The following is a 21,088-nucleotide window of genomic DNA, read 5'->3' on the forward strand; positions in this document are numbered from 1 at the left end:
ATGCAGTCAGAGCTGCTTCCGCAAAGAGTATTTCAAAGTTCAAGTGGAGAAAGGAGGAGAAGGGACTTGACCAATCAAGGGTTGTGATTTTCGTCGGCGGACGCTGACAGCCAATAAGCCGACTTGCCCCGCTTTCTTCTTTTGGAAAGAGGCGGGACTGGGGCGGGACAGAGGATGGTGGCAACCCCACAGTCAGGGTCAATGAGCAGCTTTGTCTACTTCTCACAATTCTGCTTTGGACTCCTGGAACGGTGCAAGCATCTGGTGGGACATGGCGAACTCAGACTGTGGGCACTGCGGGAACCATGAAAAAGACAGTTTTCTATACTTCGCCTATGGCAGTAATCTGTTGTCAGAAAGGATCCACCTCCAAAACCCCTCGGCCACCTTCTGCTGTGTGGCCCGCCTGCAGGTAAGTGCTCTGTGGCCAGTCTTCCTTATCCCTTGTTGTGGCCGGTTTACGTTATTGTCAAGTCGATTGTGACTAATTTTGTTGTGATTATCAACTAATAGTGGCTCTATAGGAGAACATAGGACTACTCTCATAGGGTGTCTATGACTGCCAGAGTGCCAGGTCTTTCTCTGGACGAGCTACTAGATGAGTTCAAGCCACAGACTGTGTCGCCAGGGCTCCTGTTTACTGAGCAGTGAGAAGTCATTTTACCAGGGTAGAAATCTCCTTTTTAAAAATTACTTTTATTTGTTGAGAATGTACATGACAGAACTCTGAACTCAAGTTCATAACTGTCGCTTTGGAACCCACCCTTCGCTGACCCTCCAGTGGATTTTTGGAGACTGTAAACTGCACAGGAGGAGATTACCCATCTTTCTTCTGTGGGACGACAGGTGGATTTAAACCACTTTTGCATAGTAGCACAAATTCTATGGACGATGCACACAACAGAGCATTTAGCAATTTAACAATTTCTACAGGTACAACTCAGGGCATTGAGTATATTCTTGAAACTGTGTAACCATGTTCCTTGCCTTTTCAGACTTGTTCCTCAATAAAATTTCCTATTTAATCTTTCACAGTTTCTTCTTGATTAGAGTACATTAAGATTCTCATTAACAATTGTATTTATTTCCATGTCACACTACCCTACACTGAATTCGTTATATTCAACTTTGCTATCCTAGCAACTGTGCCCTCTTGGTCACTAAGAGTTCCACCCTACCCACATTCCACTCCACCAACGCTTGCTAATGTTTACATGGTGAGAGAAGCACTAGTGGCGTGTATGAGTTGTGCTGCTAACCCAAAGGCTGTCATGATGGGCAGTCACCTCCCATTATTATTTACAGCTTCAGAGTCCCAGTGGAGGGTCACTAGGAGTCAGAACCAACTCAATGGGAGTGACTGAGTGAACATTTAAACATTCTGCACGTGTGCCTAGCCTTGTACAGATTTGAGCTCTTCTCATGTCCGTGGACTGACAAAAGAATTAACATATGTCTTGGAGAAGGTACAGCCAGAGTGCTCCTTGGAGTCAATGATAACAATGATTCGTCTCACACACTTTGGGTATGTTGCTAGGAGAGACTATTCCTTGGAGAGAGAAATCATACTTAAAAAGATAAAGCATGAGCAAAAGAGAGGAAGACCCTCGACTAGGTTTTTTGGCACAGTGACTGCTGCAGTGGGCTCAGTATGTAAGAAATTATGTAGATGAAACAGGATAAGACAGGGACTGTTGTTCATAGGGTTGCTATGAGTCATAGGGTTGCTATGAGTCATTCTTGACTTCACAGCACCTAACAACAACATGATGGATTAGTTCATGGCCCTCCCCATGAATCCATATTCACTTGGTGCCTCTGCAAAGGCTACTTCCACCCAAATCGAGAAATATGTTGTTTTCTGTTCTGTACTTTTGTTAACAGATACAGACTTATCAGTTGTCACTTAAGATTACAGACTACACTAGGGCCTGGTAGTTTATTGCTAGACCCAATGGAGAGTTTTAACTTCTGGCCTTATTCTACCTTTCAGCAGATTCCTCTCACTGTCTTCTCATCTATTACTTGGAAAAATCTGTTCAGCTGCCTTTTGCTGCTGATCTGGGAGGGCCTGTGTCTTGCCCACAGAGACCACTTGTGCTCAGTTAAGTCATTGGGTGAAAAGTCACTATCTTTAGTAAATCATTGCTCGTCAGTATATCCTGTTCATTCTCTTTGCACTTGCTTGGAGAAGCAAAGATGACTGAGTCAAGTGCTGCTTTGAGAACCTTCTTGTCTGTGGGTGGGACATGGAAACAACTTCTATGCAAACCTTTTGACCTTCTTGAACTAGACAGACATGCTCTTTGCTATATGTGTCAGTATTATTCTTTACAAGCAGCTAAAGCTGGCTGATTTAAGCAGAAAATACTGAAAGGTTGTTGGAGAGCTCACAGAATGACCAGGAAGGCAGGAGCCCCAAGCTGACAAAGCAGGGAGGCATGAAAGGAGGCAAGGGAACTCTTACCAGCTGGTGTCACCCAGAAGGCCAGGGAGCGCTATTGAAGCACTGTGGGGCTTTACCAGGATGGCCTGCCTGCCAGCAGCACTATACCCTGAAGTCCTCAAAACCCAGATGTGGTCACTACCACCAGAGCAAAGTACTTACTGGTCCAGCTTCTGATTTAGAGAGCCAAGGGGGTGTCCTCATTGGCCAAGTCTTGGCCATGTGCCCATTTCTTGGCTGCAAGTGAAGCTGGGAAAACCAGCTTCTGAATTTTGGAGCTTCTAAACTAGGAGGAGGGCTCTGATATGCCCCAACCCATAAAGAGGGGAAAGAGAGTGCAGATGCTTTAAGTCTGGAGTGAGGAGTATAAGAGAAGAGCTATCACACACTTTCACTCACACACTTTCTCTCTCTCTCTCTCTCTCTCACACACACACACACACACACTCTCACACACACAATCGGTTATAGTCGATCTTTAAAAGGAGACTTGAAAGGTCCAGCATTGCACTGTGTGAGTGGAGGATCTGGATTTGACCTAATTTGAAGGTCAGGAAAGTTGTCGTGAAATGTGCCTTTAAAGCTAAGACTTGAAGGATCTGGGGGACAGGACAAATAACTGGAACAGCGTGTGCAAAGGATCTGAGGAAGGAAGACACTAGGTCTTCCAGACATGTGGCTACAGTTTAGAGAGGGGAACGTGATACAGGGACTAGGAATACAGAGAAGGGCCAGACTTTGGGACAGCAGAGTTCAGAGGAGACTTTGAATTTTATTTCTAGTCCCGTCACAGAATTTACACAAATAAAGGATTAGGTTTACATCTGTAAAAAATCATTCCGGTTGCAATGGAGGATGAATTGAAAGGAAGAGTGTCAAGGGTAGACATGGGGAGCCCCCTTAGGAAGTTATTTAACCACTGGGTTCAGTGGCTTCTGAACTAGGGTGGAATCAAGCAAATAGGGGTGTTTGAGAGGTATTTAGGAGATAACATTGTTAAGGTTTGGTGATTAAAACAGGGAGGAGATAGGAAGAATATCAAAGATATCAAGGTTTTTATTGCAACATGTTTGATGATGGTGATGTTTACTGAAAGAGGAAAAACAGGTTTGGGAGGGAAATTGTTAAATTAAATTTTTAATACTGAGTTTGAGGTGCTTGCAAGATAGCCAAGGGATCAAAAATAGTAAGATTTGTTTAGTACTTCCTAAGAGACAAGCCTTGTTGGCAGCATTGTGATAGGTGAAGAAGAGATTGAGATTGTTAACAATTCCATCTTACTCAGCCATCAACACTCTTGGCACCAGCAGTCAGGAAATAAAAAAATGAGTTGTATTTGGAAAGTTTACTGTCAGGGACCTCTCTAGAGTGCTGAAGAGCAACAGTGTCAGTCTAGAGACTAAGGTGCACCAGATCCAGGGACTGGTCTTCTCAATTGCTTGCAGTGCATCAGAGAGCTGGACAATGACTGAGGATGACAGAAGAAAAATCTACGCCTTTCAGTTGTGGAGCTGGAGAAGAGTATGGAACAAACCATGGACTACCAAGAGAACAAACAGGTCTGTGCTGGAGAGAGTGAAACTGGGTTGCTCCTTGGAGGCAAGGACTTTGAAACTCTGTCTCACATACTCTGGGCATGTCGCCAGGAGGGACCAGTCCTTGGAGAAGGATATCATGCTTGGAAAGGTAGAGGGTCAGCGCAAGAGAGGAAGAACCTGGATGAGATGGATTGACATAGTGACAGGGTAATGGGGGCAGGTGTATCAGAGATAGTGAGGTTCGCTCAGAATAGGGCAGAATTCAGAGCTATGTCATAGTCAACAACACATAACAAGAAGTGATAGACCCTGTTCAAAGTACTTTTGAAGTTTGTCTTGGACAAACTACTAGGTAAAGTGAGAAGGGAGCCTGGACCAAGTCCCAGGAAATCCGAACCTTTACAGACCAGATCTAGGAGGAAAATTGACAATGGAAACTGAGATCAAGGATCAGCCTAAACATTGGAAAGGCAGTAGATCAGGAGAGAATGGTCAAATAGCCAGAAAATGCTGAGAAACAAGAAAAATATGAGAAATGGAAATAGTCTTGTGTACAACGAATTAAGTAGTATGGCACACTTTCATCCATGGTGTTGGTCTGATTGTTGTTGTTGTTGTTGTTATGTGCCATCGAGTTGCCTATGACTTAGCGACCCTATGTACAACAGCTCTGAACCCTGCTTTGTCCTGAGCCAGTCTCACTAATTCTGACACACCAACCCCCATTTACCCCATTACTGTATCATTCTATCTCATCAAGGGACTTTCTCTCCTGCACTATCTCTCTACCCTTCCAAGAATGATGTTAGAGCTTCAAAATATGATTTAACAACACACACACACACACACACACACACACAGAGGAAAAACTTGGTTTTACCCCCCTCTCCAAGAAGACCTGTTTGTTTTCTTGGCAGTTCATGGTATGTTTAAGACTTCTCTCTAGCACCACAACTCAAAGGCATCGATTCTTCTTCTATCATCCTTAGTCATTGTCCAGCTCTCTAATGCATAGCAACTAATTGCAGAAACCATGGCCTAGATCAGATGCACATTAGTCTTTAGATTGACTTCGTTGCTTTTTAGTACTTTAGAGAGGTCCCTGAAACCACATTTTCCCAGTGCAATTCATCTTTTGGTTTCCTGACTGCTAGTGCCAAGAGTATTGATTGTGGAGCCAAGCTTTCATCTGTAGTTTTCCATTTTGTTATTCTAACCTTTTAGATAGTTATTCTATGCTTAATGCTTCCTTCCAGGATGAGTTATTTGTTGTATTAAAGAGACAGAATTAAGGAGGGATACAAGCCTCCCACTACTAGAAGATATTACCCAAGTAACCTCTCTTAGTTCTCTTGTACAAAGAGTGACCTCTGTTAACTTCTTAAAGGAGAACTGTCCCCATCAAGAACATCCACAGTATAAAACTAATTCCCCCAAGGTGAAAGCCATGACCTCCTCATTGCTGCATCTACTTCAACTAATTCTGACACTAACTGTACTGTTCTTCTACAGGCTCCAAAATTGATTGGAATGGCCACACATATCTTACAGAACCCTATTCACAGATAATGACTTTATTAGGGAAATAACCAGATTGCAATTCAGATTGGCAACAGGATACAATTCCTCAGTCCCACAGAGCTTTTCAAGCATACTTGCCATCTGAAGTCAGTGTTACAAACTTTCTTTAGTCTTGCCAATTATCACATCTTCCTTCAGTCCTCCAGCAAGCTTGTGTGAAGATCCCTGCCTCTGATTTGGTGGGGTGGTGCAAAGTCAGCTCTGCCTCATTTCAGTGTCTGGTTCTCTGTTGTAGCTAATGCTGCTTTTGTGTAGATCCAGGTCTGACTGACTCAGAAATCTCAGGCCCTGAAGGATGATGGCACACTTCCTTGTCTTTCCTGGTAATGTTGCTAAACTTGCTCAGTTTAAATTTGTTGAGATGGAAAAAATGGACAGGTCCCATAATGATTATACCCACTCGGTTTCAAGTTGTCGGCTAGTCACGTGATGAAAGTCAAAGTGGATGGCTAGGGAAGTAATTTTGAACAAGAAATCCATGACACCCCATCTCGCATAAAGGAAGCTCAAATCTTATTCCCTGGGGACACTGCATCTAACCTGATCTAGGCAATAGCCTCAGCCTGCAGACTCCTGGCTCTCTGTTCACAGTCTCTGCAGCCATCTGCATCAGCCTACATCATCCACAGTCTCACGAGCTATTTCCCAGTTCGTTGAGTTTCTGGAAGACCTTTCATCAAATTACTGAATAAAAAGTCCCAGAGGAGAGTGAAATGAATGGAACGCGGAGGAATAATGAATGTTCGAGATGATGGAGTGAAATGGCAGTTTGGGTATTTCCAACATGTTAACCTCTATCTTAGAGGAAATAGTCTTGGGGAGGGGAGTTAACGTGCATGTCTGTGGGATTTGGAAGTTCCAATGGCCTAGTGATAAGAAGCTACATTGTGATGCAAAAGACACACAGTTCGAATCTACCACCTGCTCCACAGGAGAAGGGTGGGCAGACTTTTCTCGTGTGATTTCCTGCCTCTGAAAACCAGCTAGAGAAGTCAGCTATAACTCGAGAGCACACAACAAAAAACAATAACAATAATGTAGGACTTCACAATAGACTACCAGGCCCTGGAGTGAGCTGTAATAATTAGCAGATCTACTGATGTCTTCCTGGTAGTATTTGCCTCCAAAAAAATTGCATTATTCCATCTGAACATGCTGGTTACTGGAGCCATCCATTTTTCTTAAATGTTTAACAAGGTTTTGAGAAAATAAATGGGACAAGGATAAAATATAAATCTGGCAAGAAACATACGGTTACTGTCTAGTGCAACTTTTTTTGTTTTAATGCTAAAAAATCTGGAGAGAATGAAATCTTAAAGCAAGTAAGGATTTCCAATCTCCCCAAGACTTTAGCCCCTGTTCCCATCCTTCTGTGAAGAAAGAAGCTAAACTAGAAACAAGGTTCCATTGCTTATTAGTTGTGACACTTTACGCAAAATTCTGAATCTTTGTAAGCCACAGTTTTTCAATATATTTAAGTTGTGGCTAGAGCTTATTGCACTAAACTTGGTGCTGATTACTAGCTGTCCCTCCACTGGGCTTCAGAGGTGATAAAGTGCACAGGAGGAGATTGCCAGTCTTTCTTCCACAGAGCAGATGCTAGATTCAAACCACTTGCTTTTGGGTTGGCAACGCAACTCCTTAGCCATTAGGCAACTCAAGCTGCCTATGTTGCTGCTGTTGTTAGGCACTGTTGAGATGACTACAACTAATAGTGAGGCTACAAACGACAGTTCAGAACCCTGTCCTGTCCAGTGTCGTCTTATGATTTCTGCCATTGGTGAGCCCATTGTTGTAGTCTCTATGTCAATCCATCTTGTTGAGTGTCTTCCTCTCTTTCTCTGCCCTTTTATGTTTTGCCGCTTGGTGTCTTTTTCTAAGGACTGGCCCCTCTTGATAACATATGCTGGTAGGATACTCTGAAAAGTATGGTGTCCCTGTAGTAATCACCCAACTTCAACAATTAACATCCACTTCACGTGCTTCTCTGAAAGACAGCTGTTTGGCTGGCTGACTGAAAGTGATCAGTATTTATTCTCATACCAAAAACAGGTGATCCAACAGTGTGGAACTTGTCAAACAATATCACTAATACCACATGCAAGCAAAGCAATTGGAACAGTCCATCAACAGAGAATTACCAGAAATACAAGCTGAGTTTAGAAGAGGCTGTGGCACTAGGGATATCATAGCCAATGTCAGATGGATCTTGGCTGAGAGCAGAGAATACTAAAAGAATGTCTGTCCGTGTCTCATTGACTATGCAAAGAAGTTTGACTGTGTGGATCACAACAAACTGACTGACTCTGAGAGGAATGAGAATTCCAGAACACTTGATTGTGCTCAGGCGAAATCTATACTTGGACCCAGAGGCAGTCGTCAGAACAGAGCAAGGAAACTCGGCATGGTTCAAAATCAGGAAAGGAATACCTCATAGAAGTGTCTCATTTCCATACCTTTTCAATCTATATGTGAAACAGATCATTTGGGAAGAGGGGCTTTATGAGGAGAAGTATGGCATCTGAATTGGAGAAAGACTCATCAACCTGCATTCTACAGATCACACATCCTTGATTGCTGAAAATGAGGAGGGCCTAAAGTGTTTGCTGCAGAAGGTCAAAGACTATAATCTTAAATAAGGATTGAAGCTCAACATCAAGAAGACAAAGATTCTCACAACTAGGCTAATTGGCAGCATCATGATAGTTGGAGAGGAGATTGAGATTGTTAACAATTTCAGCTTTTTTGGTTCCACTCTCATTACTCTTGGCACTAGCAGTTAGGAAATCAAAAGAAATTGCTTTGGGAAGATCTGCTGTCAGGGACCTTTTCTGAGAGCACTAAAGAGCAATAGTGTCAGTCTGGAGACTAAGGTGCACCTGATCCAGTCCATGGTCTTTGCAATTACTTGCTATGCATCCGAGAGCTGGACAATGACTAAGAAAGACAGAAGGAGAATTGATGCCTTCAAATTGTGATGCTGGAGAAGAGTGTTGAACATTTCATAGACCAAAAAGAGAACAAACAGGTCTGTCCTAGAGAGATTGAAACCAAGTTACTCCTTAGAGGTGAACATTTTGAAGCACCATCTCACATACTTTGGGCATGTTGCCAGTAGAGACAAGTCCTTGGAGTAGGATTTATCATGCTTGGAAGGGTGGAGGGACAGTGCAAGAGAGGAAGACCTTGGATCAGAAGGATTGACACAATAATTGAGATAATAAGGTTAGGTTTGTCAGTGACAGTGAGAGTGGCTCAGGATAGGGCAGGGTTCAGAGCTATTGTACATAGGGTCGCCATGAGTCTCAGGTGACTCCATGCCATATAAAAGCAGTAACAACACTTGCATCTAATTTAAATTATTTTCTGTAGATTGAAAAATAATTTGTAGAAATGGAAGCTGTTATGTTAGGGTATTAGTAGAAGTATGGAGACAAATATTGTGCATTATAGAAAATAAAACCCCCCTTAAATCTTTTGTGTATGTTAAGATATTTGTACATATTCTGTTTATATTAAATTTTTAAAGAAAATATGGTAATAAATATAGTCCTTGAGATCTTGGTCATTGTCTGTTTATTGTTCTGTTAGAAGACACTACTGAATGTTTTAATTGCATGAAGTTCAAAGTGAATCTTTTTCTTTTTAGACAGGAAAATTAAGGTTCAACTCTTTATTAACCATATCGTTCTGGTTTCTTTTCTAGGATTTTAAGCTCGACTTTGGCAATCCCCAAGGCAAAGAAAGTCCCACTTGGCATGGAGGTATAGCTACCATTCTCCAAAGTCCTGGTGATGAAGTGTGGGGAGTAATATGGAGAATTAACAAAAGCCATTTAAGTTCTTTGGATAAGTAAGTAGGTGGCTTCTAATTTTACATTAAACAGAAATAATAATTTAAAAAGAAGATTATATTCAAGGATATGTATATTGGGTTTCAAAACAGTATACTATAAACTTTTTTTCACACTTAGGGTCGACATTGAGATATGATTTTGCTTAAAATAAAGACCTAGAAAGACTGTGCTTCCTGACTGAGATTTGAGGGAATATTTGCAATTTCTTCTATAAACTAAGAATGCAAACGTCTCATTTTCATTCCACTTATTTGTCTTTTATAAAAATCTTTTTCTGAAGTTTCATACTGTGGAAATGCATGAAGAGTTTCATCATTACTCCGTACATCTATTGATTCCTAGAGGAGTTATCTGGGTTTCTTTAGATTCAGTTTTTGGAAAATTATTATTAAAGATGGCAGTTGCATCAGTTAGTAATGATAATTGTAAGAGCAGCAAACATATTGACATGTTTTGATACTTTTTTACAAGTAGAACTCTCTAAGTTGTGTGGCATTTGAGAAGGAATAAGGCTTGAGGGTAATTTCTCTCATCTACTTAATACTCCTCTTAATTAACAACAAGAATCTTTTTCTTTTTTGATGAGTATCTATTTGCTGTCTTAAAATAAAAGTCCTTTTTTTTTGTAGTGTTGGTGTTGTTGATTGCCTTCGAGTTGAGCATGACTCATAGCGCCCCTAAGAACACAAGACCTGAAATCCCTCTACAACTATGGACATTTATCAAAGTTCATAGAGTTTTTGGAAGCATGTTATTTAGGAAGTGGATGCACACCTGCTTCCAAACTTGTCATAGTATGTTATTATTGTTATGTGCCATTGAGTTTTGTAGTGTAGAAGGCAATTTTTAAGGAGTATAAAACTGAAAAAACTATATTGAAGTATGTTTTAAGGAAGAACAACTACAGATCTATTAAATATATACAAAACTAGAATTTTAACTGTGGTTGCATTGAATCAATAAGATTACTTTTGCTATGGTGGCACTGAAAATATGCTCTTTTATGTCCCCAAATACATTGGTAACAACTACTATATGTAATTTTAATTCAATACCCCAAGAGTCTTGACCTTATCATGGACAGCCAAGAATACAAACAGGTCAGTCTTAGAGAGTGTGAAACGAAGTTTCTCCTCAGAAGTTAGGATTTGGAAGCTCGATATCACATACTTTGGGCACGTGGCCAGGAGGGACCTGTCATTAGAGAAGGACATCATGCTTGGAAGGGTGGAGGGACAGCACAGGAAAGGAAGACTTCAAATGAGATGGATCAATTCAATAACTGGGACAATGGGAGTAGGTGTGTCAGAGTCAGTAAGGCTGGCTAAGGACAGGGCAGGCTTCAGAGCTCCTGTACAGAGGGTCACTGAGTCACAGGCGACTCAACAGAACCTAACAACAATAACCCAAATTTAATTAAGACTTTCCCCAGTAAACTAAGTTGTGTATATTGAGTATGGTTAAAATTTGGCTTTTCTGGTTTCAGGCAAGAAGGGGTTAGCAGTGGAATGTATGCTGTAATAGAAGTTACAGTTTGCACTCAAGAAAAAAAAGAAATAACCTGTCGAAGCTATCAGATGCAAAACTACGATAGTGTTCCCCCATCACCACAGTATAAAGCGGTAAGCTACTGAACAACGATTTCTTTTTTAAGGTAGAAAATAGCATACCTGAATTGTGTGCGCACGTTATGTTTTGGGAGCTCTGGCATCTTCACCCCTAGGGAATTGAGCAACTAACCTAAGCTGCAGGCCTCTCTGGCGGTTCAAATCCCCCAGCTGTTCTGTGGGAGAGAGATGAGCAGTCTCCCCCCCGTGATTTACAGCCTTGGAAAAGCCACAACAAGGTCAACGAGTTGGTCCTGATTCAACAGCAATGAGAGTTTGAAAAAGGTGTATTTTTAATTGGTTTACTAATCATTTAATCCCACTGCCATTAAATCCATTCCAATCCATAGCGACCCTAAAGAACTGAGTAGAACCACTCTACAAGGTTTTCAAGGCTGAAAATTTTTAGCGAAGCATTTTTTCTCCCACAAAATAACTGACAATGTGGCTAGTGGTTCAAACTGCCAACCTGTTGGTTCACAGCCAAGTTCTTTAACCATTGCACCAGCAGAGCTTCCTCCACAAAACAGTATTTCATGAACAAGAAGAGAGAAAAATATTTTTTTTAATGAGGAAACTACCTATTTCTGGCTTTTAAAATTTTTTTCTCTGTATTTCCTTTTAGATTTAGACATAGGAAAAAACGTGGGATAACAATCTCAGCATTGTTTTTCAGAAATGCAAATGGAAGGTCCCTGTTTTCAGGGCCAATGAGGCCATGCCATCTGGAATGTGTGTTTCAGTTCTTAGCCTTATCCCAGCATTTTCCAGAACGGACCCCTGGGGGCTTAACCTGGTGCAGATCTTGGAAACATCAATGAACGTAATAGCCATCCTTTGTTTTCCCCCATGTCTAATTTAGAGCAAGAGCAGATTCTAGTGGTAATGTAGAAACTGCTTCCTATAAACTTAAAAATATTTTTGAAGAAGGGTGTTTTTGTCTTAAAAATTCAAACAAATTTTATGCCATCGTATTTATTTACAAATGTGTATGTGTGTGTGTGTGTGTAGACAGATATAGACAGACAGATAGACAGACTGGTAGAAAAGATATTTTTGTCTGTAAAAGTAAAAGCAACAAGACATATGCCTGTTAACAATTTTTATATGTACAGTTTGTTGACAATGGTTATATTCTTCAGTACTTCACCATTCTTACTATTTCTGCTTCTGTTGTTTTACCACTGGCAACATAGAATCTCTGCCCCTTAAAATTCTCATCTGGAGTTTTGAGTTACTGTTATTTCACTATTATATAATAATCTTCTATAGGGTACAGTGGTCAAGAGAGTAATTTTTTATTGAGCTAAATTGTGGCTTAGTGTAAATAGAACTTTATGGAGTAGTTTCAGCTCAGTCTGAAAGTCAAGGCTAAAACCCTAAATTCAAGAGTCTCACTAGCTGTAGTGAGTCTAGTTACCAATAAGACTTTGAACTTCTGACCCATCTACTGAGACCCTGACCCAACGTTCACTATCAATGGTTGGGCACATCCATTTCTTCTCATCTTGTGGCAAAAGAGTAGTTGTCTAGGGAAGCAAAATCAGACCTGCAAAGCATATCTTTCTATAGTTCCTGTCTCCTTCTTCTCTTGCTCTAGGTTATTAGAAACCAATTATTTTACCCATAATCTATATTTTGTCCTATTATACTATATAAGATTATTACATTGCTTTAAAAACTATACATCCATACTTAGCATGAAAAGGAATACATTGTTCTTTAACTGGTCTAGTTGTTGTTAAGTGTCATCGAGTATGACTCACATTGAACCTATGAACAGCAGATCTGAACCCTGTCCTACCCTGAGCTAATCTCAATCTCTGACACAATAGAGCCCATCGCTGCAGTCACTCTGTCAATGCAGCTGGTTGAGGGTCTTCTTCTCCTTTGTTGTCCCTCCACATCAGTTGTTTTAGAGTTATCCAAAATTTGAATGAAGGCAAAGATACTGTGCTTTGACAATACACATAAAGCTGTGGTATTTAAATTTTGCTCCTAACTAAAAGGATCTTTGTTTGTTTTAATCATTTCTAGGTCATTTGCATGGGTGCAAAAGAGAATGATTTGCCACTGGACTATCAACAGAAGTTAAAAGCAATAGAACCAAATGACTTCAAAGGAAAGCTCTCAAAAGAAATTGAAGATATGATTGAAAGAGGAAAAGAGAAACTAAGTACTAAAACAAACTAGACAATATCCACAGAGAGAGAGACCTATCTGAGGATATCTATGTGCTGTTCGAAGGCATGTTTAATGTTTGAGAAGACAGACCTGAGATATCTGTATGTTTAAAGGATTTTAAACACTACTCTGAGAGGATTTCTCACCTGAGGGTTCTTTCTTTTCAGGCAAAACCAAAACTGGGTTAGGAGTTAGACAAATGTAAGATGGAGCTAACATTTAAGGCATTGGAATGCATGGCAAATGGATATTGGTACTTTTTTCTCAGAACATGGAAAGCTGTTTTCTGGAATTGATTTTAAGTGTATTCTAGCTCTGTGGCAAAGGATAAATTTATAGCCTGCCTAATGATGGTGCTGGTGAATGGTGATCTGCTCTGTCTCAGATTTTTAGTCCAGTTTAATAAGAGCAAGCAAACTGCTGAGACAGGTGATAATGAAACTTTACAAATTGGAAGATGGTATACTCTTTTCTGGGGAATAAATGCTCATGATATGTGGTCATTGTGTGCTATCAAGTGACTCTCCCATGGGTTTTCAGAGACAGTTAATCACACAGGAGAAGACTGCCCATCTTTCTCCGTTGGAGCAATTGATGGATTCAAACCATGTGCCTTCTGGATTGCAGTACAGCTTCTTACCACTAGGCTACCAGAGCATCCTCTTATGTAGTGGTGGTTGTTGTTGCTGATAACAACCCATAGCGACCCTATGAAGAACAGATCTGAACGCTGCCCCATCCCGTGCTGTCTTCACAGTCTCTGACACAGCCCATTGTTACAGTCACCGTGTCAACCCACCTGGTCTCACTCTCCTTCACTGAGCCTCCACTTTTTCAAGCATGATGTCCCACTCCAAGGAATAACGTCTCCTAGCAACAGGCCCCAAGTGTGTGAGACAAAGCTTCATCATCTTTGCCTCCAACTAGCACTCTGGCTGCACCTTCTCCAAGATACACCTGTTTGTTCTTTTGGCAGTCCGTGGGATATTCAGTACTCTTCTCTATACCACAGTTCAAAGGCATCAATTCTTTCGTCATCCTTAGTCATTGTCCAGCTCTCAGATGCATAGCAAGTGACTGAAAAGAAGGACTCAGGTCATCACATGTGATGGGTCTGATATTGGTCCCATATATAGTTTCTATTAGATGAGAGAGAATTTCTGGTGCTAGACAAGCAGAATTGTCAGTCACATCCCTTTCTAGCTATGAAAAACTAAGTTTCAGAAAAACTTGATATTTGACTTATCAAGAAATTATATCTTGACATTTATTAAGTAAGTGAAGGGGCAAAGAGCTGTGAAAAAAGTAATACTGACTTTAAAAATCTCTTAGAGGGAATGTAGTGATCTACATCATTGAAACAGGCTACTGGTATGAGTGTGAAGGAGCCAAGTAGCATAAAATAAAGGTGGTTTTGTTCTCTAGGGGGACAAATGACAAAAGCAACTTTCAGGCTGGGGCAACAATTCTGTAGTGAGACAGACCCATAGAATACAAGTTAGACTGTTTTAGAGCTTACATTCCTCACTATTTACGTGGTTTTCTCCAATTTTTCCAACTCCTGGTTCCCAAGAATACCAAGTTTGTAAGGACCCAGAGCTCAGTTATGGTAATTCAATGAATAAAAGCCACTTTTGCAATAACTTACATTACCATAATACATTCTACCCAAGTAAAATAATACATTTCATTAAAGAATCAAAAGTATCTTCAAGACTGACTTCTTTAACATAAATCTGGTAGTACTCTATTTCCAGTTGTTTTCCACATAATGACACATGTAAGGGATTTCCATTTCTACCAGGGTTTGGTACCCTTGCCACAATACAATCAGATAGTTTTGTCAATAATTTCTGGGCTTGAAACAAAGTAAGGAAAATCTTCAAGGTGTACCAATACCCCTACGAAAAGAAAGGATAAAGTAAGATGAAGTGAGCTGAAAGTAGGACAGACAGTACTGAGAAGCACATGGCTAATGTCCTTGGGTGAAAATGCCGATAATAGCCCTGAAACGCTCTGTTGAAGAGAAAGAAAATGAAACTTGACGCTCTGGAGCCAGAAACTTGGAAGAGTCCTAAATGGTACCTTGTTGGTATCTTCAATGGTTCCTGGCAGAGGCAAATGCAAATCCTGTGTGGAAAAGCAATGGTAATTTGTTATTGTTGTTGTTAGGTGCCGTCCAGTCAAATACAGTTGACAGTGACCCTATGAACAGAGCTGAACTTCACCCTATCCTGTGCCAACCTCACAATCTCCAACACACTCAAGCCCATTGCTACAGTCACTGTCAGCCCACCTAGATGAGGGTTTTCCCCTCTTGCTGTCTCCCTACCTTTCCAATTATGTTGTCCTTTGCAAAGAATAGCCTTTCCTAGCAACATGCCCAAAGTATGTGAGAGAAAGCTTCACCATCCTTGCCTTCAAGGACCACTCTGGATGCACTTTCTCCAAGAAGTATTTGTTCTTTTGGCAGTCCAGGGTACATTCAGTACTCTTCTCCAACACCACACTGGAAAGGCATCAATTTTCTTCTGTCATTCTTTTTCTTTGTCCAGTTCTCAGCAGCATAGCAAGTGATTGAAGACTCTAGTCTGAATTAAGTACACCTTAGTCTTCAAACTAACATCATTGCTTCTCATTAATTTGGAGAGGTCCCTGACTACAGACTTTCTCAGTGTAATAAATCTGCTGACCTTTTAACTTCTGGTACCAAATGTATCGATTGTGGATCCAAGTAAGATGAAGTTGTTGACAGTTCAACCTTTTTTTTTTTATCTTTCATGATGTCATCTGTCAGTCCAGTAGTGAAAATTTTGTTTTCTTGGTATTGAGATATAATCTATATGGAAGGATATAGTCTTCATCTTCAGCAGCAAGTACTTAAAGTCCTCAATTTAGCAAGTAAGGTGTCATCTACATAATAAAGGTTATTGATGAGTGTGCCTTCAATCTTGATACCATGTTCTTCATATAGTCCAGCTTCTTGAACACGATTGAATAGATATGATGAAAAGATACATGCATGCCTTTCTTAATTTTAAGCTATGGCGTATTCCCTTGTTTGTTTACACAACAGTCTCCTGGTCTAGGTACAGATTTCACATGACCACGGGATGAATAGGCGCCATCATGTTAGATGGAGAAAAAATTGCAACTATCAATTACTTTGTCCTACTTGAATCCACAACCCAAGATTTACTTTTGCCTATTCTTCCCACTGATGCGTTTGAACTGTGGTCTTGGTGAAGAATACTGAACTGACTGCCAAAATAAAAAACAATTACGTCTTGGAAAAAGTGTAGCCACAGTGCTTCTCGGAGGTAAAGATGGTAAAGCTTCGTCTCCCATACTTCCGGCATGTTGCTCCGAGACGCTATTCCTTGGAGAAAGACATCATACCTGAAAAGTGGTTGGTCAGCTAAAGAGAGGAAGCCCTGCAACCAGATGGATTGATGTAGTGACTGTGGCAATGGATCCAAGTGTGTCAGGGATGATGAGGACAGACAAGGCAGGACAGGGTGCAGATCTGTTATTCAGAGCGTCCCTATGAGTTGTACTCAACTTGATGGCACCTAACAACAACAGTTTCCCCATTAAGTGTAACCACTCCCTACCTCCCTTACTCGTTACCACTGAGTAGACTCATCTTTTTTTTTTTTTTATGCCTGAAAGTTTGGGTTTTTTAAATTTTAAAATTTTTAAAATTTTCATTAATTTTAATGAAGGTTTACAGAGACTTTTGATTTCCATTCATTCATTGTTGCACTTTTCTCCCTGTCTACCCCTCCCCATCAATTCCCTCTTCTCTTTGAAAAAGGAAAGAAAAATTCTTTCGTTATTATACAATCCCTTCCCCCAAGTCCATTCCACTCTGCAGCCTTCATTCTGGACTCATGTCATGACAATAATACCTAAACACATATCCCTTTTAAACAGTTCTCTCCCTCATCTGTTTCAGTGCAGTATACATAATTTATCCCATCTTTCTCAGTGTCCCCTCAACTCCGATGTCAGTCCCATTTTACAACAGTGTCACTATGCAAAATTTGTCCTTTTGTGACTGGGATATTTGACTCAGCATAATGTCCTCCAGGGTCACCTATTTTGTGTAATATTTCAAGAGTTCCCTGTTTTTCAAAGCAGCACAGTATTCCATTGTGTGAATATACCACAGCTTCTCTATCCATTTGTTTGTTGATGGGCACTTGGGTTGTTTCCAACTTTGCTATTGTGAACAAAGTTGAATATAGGAGTGCATATATCTGCTTGGGTGGTGGTTAGGGTTTCTTTAGGGTATATCCCCAGTAATGGAATTACTGGGTCAAATGGTATTTCTATTTGTAACTTTTTGAAAAAGCACCATACTGCCTTCCATAGTGGCTGCACCATTTTACACTCCCACCAACAGTGAATAAGTGTTCCAGTTTCTCCACAACCTCGCTAGCATTTGTTCCTTGCTATTCTGTTAAATTTTGCTATTCTTACTTGTGTGAGATGATGTCTCATAGTTGTTTTGATTTGAAGGATTTTGAACATTTCTTCATGTGTTTGTTTGCCATCTGAATGTCTTCTTTGGTGAAGTGTCTGTTCATATCCTGTGCCCATTTTTCAATTGGGTTGTTTACCTTTATCTTGTGATTCTGCCTAAAAGTTTTAATTTAAAAAAAATCTTCAGGATCTGGGTTCTGCAAAGAGTTCTGAGATTTGACACAAAAAAAACATGATTTTGCATTGTTGTTCTGCACCATCGAGTCAGAACTGACCTGTAGCTGACCCTCCAATGTGTTTTCAGAGGCAGTAAATCGCACATGAAGAGACAGCCCATCTTTCTCCTGTGGAGCAGCTGGTGGGTTTGAACCATGTTCTTTTGTGTTTGCAGCACAGTTCCTTACCATTCAACTACCAGAGTGCCCTCCAAACACATGATATATAACAAAATTAATAACTGGGACTTAAAAGAATTTAAAACATTTGTGCTTCAAACATTTTTTGTTAAGACATATACACAGCAAGAGACAATATTTGCAGACTACATGTCTATAGTACTTTGTTGTTAGTGTCTGTGGAGTTGATCCTCACTCACGAAGACCCCATGTCTTTTGAGCAGAACTAACTGCTCCAGGGGCTTTTCAGGCCTGTAATCTGGAGGCAGACTGCAGCACCTTCCTCCAAGCACCTCTGCGTAGGTTCTGAAGTGAATACTGTCTGTAACACCCATGGACTTTAAGGATTAGTATCTGAAATATATAAGAATTCCTCAAAACTCAACATGAGAAAAAGAATTAGAAAACAGAAAAACTACATTTCCCCAAAGGAGATAGCATATCAGCTCTATGAATGACTAAAATCTATAATAATTGTCAAAGCCCGATGTAAGAAAAAGAATTAGGAAATGAGCAAAAGGCAAGAGGAGATGTTTCCCAAAAGGAGATGGCATAGCAGCACGTAAAAAGAAATTCAGTATCATTGCTCACCAGAGAAATGCAAATGAAAACTACAGTGAAAGCTATGGAAAACAGCTGGATGATCCATTCCAAAAATGAAACAATTATTCTATAACGCAACAATTCTATTCCTACGTTATTGTGTGCAGTCACGTCAGAACAGACCTACAGCTGACCCCCTGGTGGGTTTTCAGAATCAGTTAATTACATGGAAGGAGATTGTCATTCTTCTCCCATGGAGCAACTGGTGGATTTGAGCCACATGCCTTCAGGATTGCAGCACAGCTTCTTACCACTAGGCCACCAGAGCTCCTGCATTCCTAGATATATACCCCAAAGCACTGTACTCAAGCACCTGTTCATGTGTATTCATTGCAGCCATATTATCAGTAGCCAAAGGTATAAACCACTCAAATATCCATTAATAGATGAAAGGATAAACTAATTATACAATGGAATGTTATTTACTCATAAAAAGGACTGAAGTACTGATAAATGTTATAATGAAGAATAACCTTGAAAACATTTACTTTGAGTGACAGAAGACAGCCATAAGAGGTCATAAATATATGCCTGTGTGTGTGGCTGTCAAAAGACAGCAAGAGAGATCTTTTAAGTGATGGAAATGTTCTATGTCTTCACCATGCTCATTTACATTTTATGGCTTTTCTATATTACAATTTTTGCAAACTGTTATCATTGAGTAAATGGTAAATGGTTTGCTTTATTTCTCACAATTGCATGAGAATCTATCTGCCTGTACAAGGCTGAAACAGGATCCACATCTCACACCACACACAAAAAAAAGCCAACTCAAAGTGGATCAGAGACCTAGGGATAAAACCCCAAACCTTAAAGTTCATAAGGGACAAAATGAGAACAAAATTAAAAGCCCTAGCCTATGGTATATATAGGCTTACAAATACAGCCAAAAATGTACAACCTGAAGAAGAAAAAACTGACAGTTAGGACCTTCTTAAAAGCAAATCCCTGCACGCATCAAAACATTATCCAATATGATAAAGAGAAAGCCAATATATTTGGAAAAACATTTAACAATGACATTTTAGATAAGGATCTCATAACCAAAGTTTACAAAATACCACTGAGATTCCACAAGAAAAGTACTGATAACCCAATTACAAAATGGGCAAAAGACATAAAAATACTCTTTACAGAGGAGGAAAATCACTAACAATCAGAGATGAGAACCAGATCAGAGAGATACCACCTCACTCTAGCAGCACTAGCGAAGTTTAACAAAACAGCAAACAATAAATGTTAGAGAAGATGCAGAGAGATTGGAACTCTTACACACTGCTGCTGGGATTCTAAAATGGTACAATCACTATGGAAGGCAGTTTGAGGTTTCCTCAAAAAGCTAAACATAGGAATCCCATATGATGCAGCTGTTCTACCTCTAGGAATATATCCCAAGGAAATCAGAACTGAGATATGAATGGACATGTGTGCACCTATGTTCATAGTAACCACGTTATTCACAATAACAGCAATATGGAAACAGCTCAAATGCCCATTAACCAATGGATAGATTGAGAAATTATGGTACATTCACTCAATGGAATGCTATGCAGCATAAAGGAACGATGATTTAATAAAACACTCTATAACATGGGAGAGACTAAAGAGCGTCGTGCTGAGTGAAGTCACGTGAGAACAAATATTGCATAAGGCCATTATTGTGAAAATAGGATAACTGAGCAAGATATGTACAAATGTTCAAAAGGGGAAGGAAAGAAGAAACACAGAAAAAGGGGAATAGGGAAAATCACTGGTATAGTAGAGGTTAGTAATGGGGAAAGTTCAATGAGGACTTGAAAAGACAGGGTGATAAGGGGCATAGAGCCATAGTAATTAATTATATAAAATATAATGTGTATAGGTGACTGTATAAAACACAAAGTACATGTACAAAGCATAATGTATATGAATGATTATAGGCAAACATACTTTTTAAAAAAATGCATGAGAATCTAACATTATTTTGAAAAATTTAAACATACACATATAATAGTTTCTAAAAAGAAAGCAGAGTCAGCAAATCATATGAGCATTTAAAAAGGAGCAGAAAACCCCTGGGTGATGTAGTTTAGTCTCCAATTATTAGCAAGAAGGTCAACAGTTCAAACTCACCCACGGTATCCAGAAGACAACACTAGTTAGTGATCTACTATTAAAAATTACAAGCTTGAAAAGTACAGTGCAATTCTACTCTATAAATGTAGGGTCACTGCGAGTCATAATCAGCCCAATGGCGACTAACCACAACACTCAAACTCTCTGCTGTCAAGTAGATTCCAATTCACTGGGTTTCTTAACAGGTGTAGACTGTTCTTCTGAAGGACCACTATAAGGAATGCTAGCTGTTGGCTAACAGAAAAACAAAGTTAAGAACCATGTTACAGAATGCA

At 40.0% G+C, this 21,088-nt stretch overlaps 1 protein-coding gene across 1 annotated transcript; it reads left to right on the forward strand.

The window, feature by feature from the left end:
- Positions 1 to 271: 271 nt before the first annotated feature.
- GGCT (gamma-glutamylcyclotransferase) lies at positions 272 to 13,221 on the forward strand. Its single transcript, XM_006903118.1, has 4 exons — positions 272 to 412; positions 9,272 to 9,417; positions 10,908 to 11,043; positions 13,066 to 13,221. Exons 1-4 carry the CDS (start codon positions 272 to 274, stop codon positions 13,219 to 13,221), a joined length of 579 nt encoding a protein of 192 aa, XP_006903180.1.
- The last annotated feature ends 7,867 nt before the right edge of the window (positions 13,222 to 21,088 follow it).

Source organism: Elephantulus edwardii, unplaced genomic scaffold (assembly GCF_000299155.1).
Source record: "Elephantulus edwardii isolate Elephantulus edwardi_28Jun2011 unplaced genomic scaffold, EleEdw1.0 scaffold00511, whole genome shotgun sequence".
Classification (NCBI taxonomy): Eukaryota; Metazoa; Chordata; class Mammalia; order Macroscelidea; family Macroscelididae; genus Elephantulus; species Elephantulus edwardii.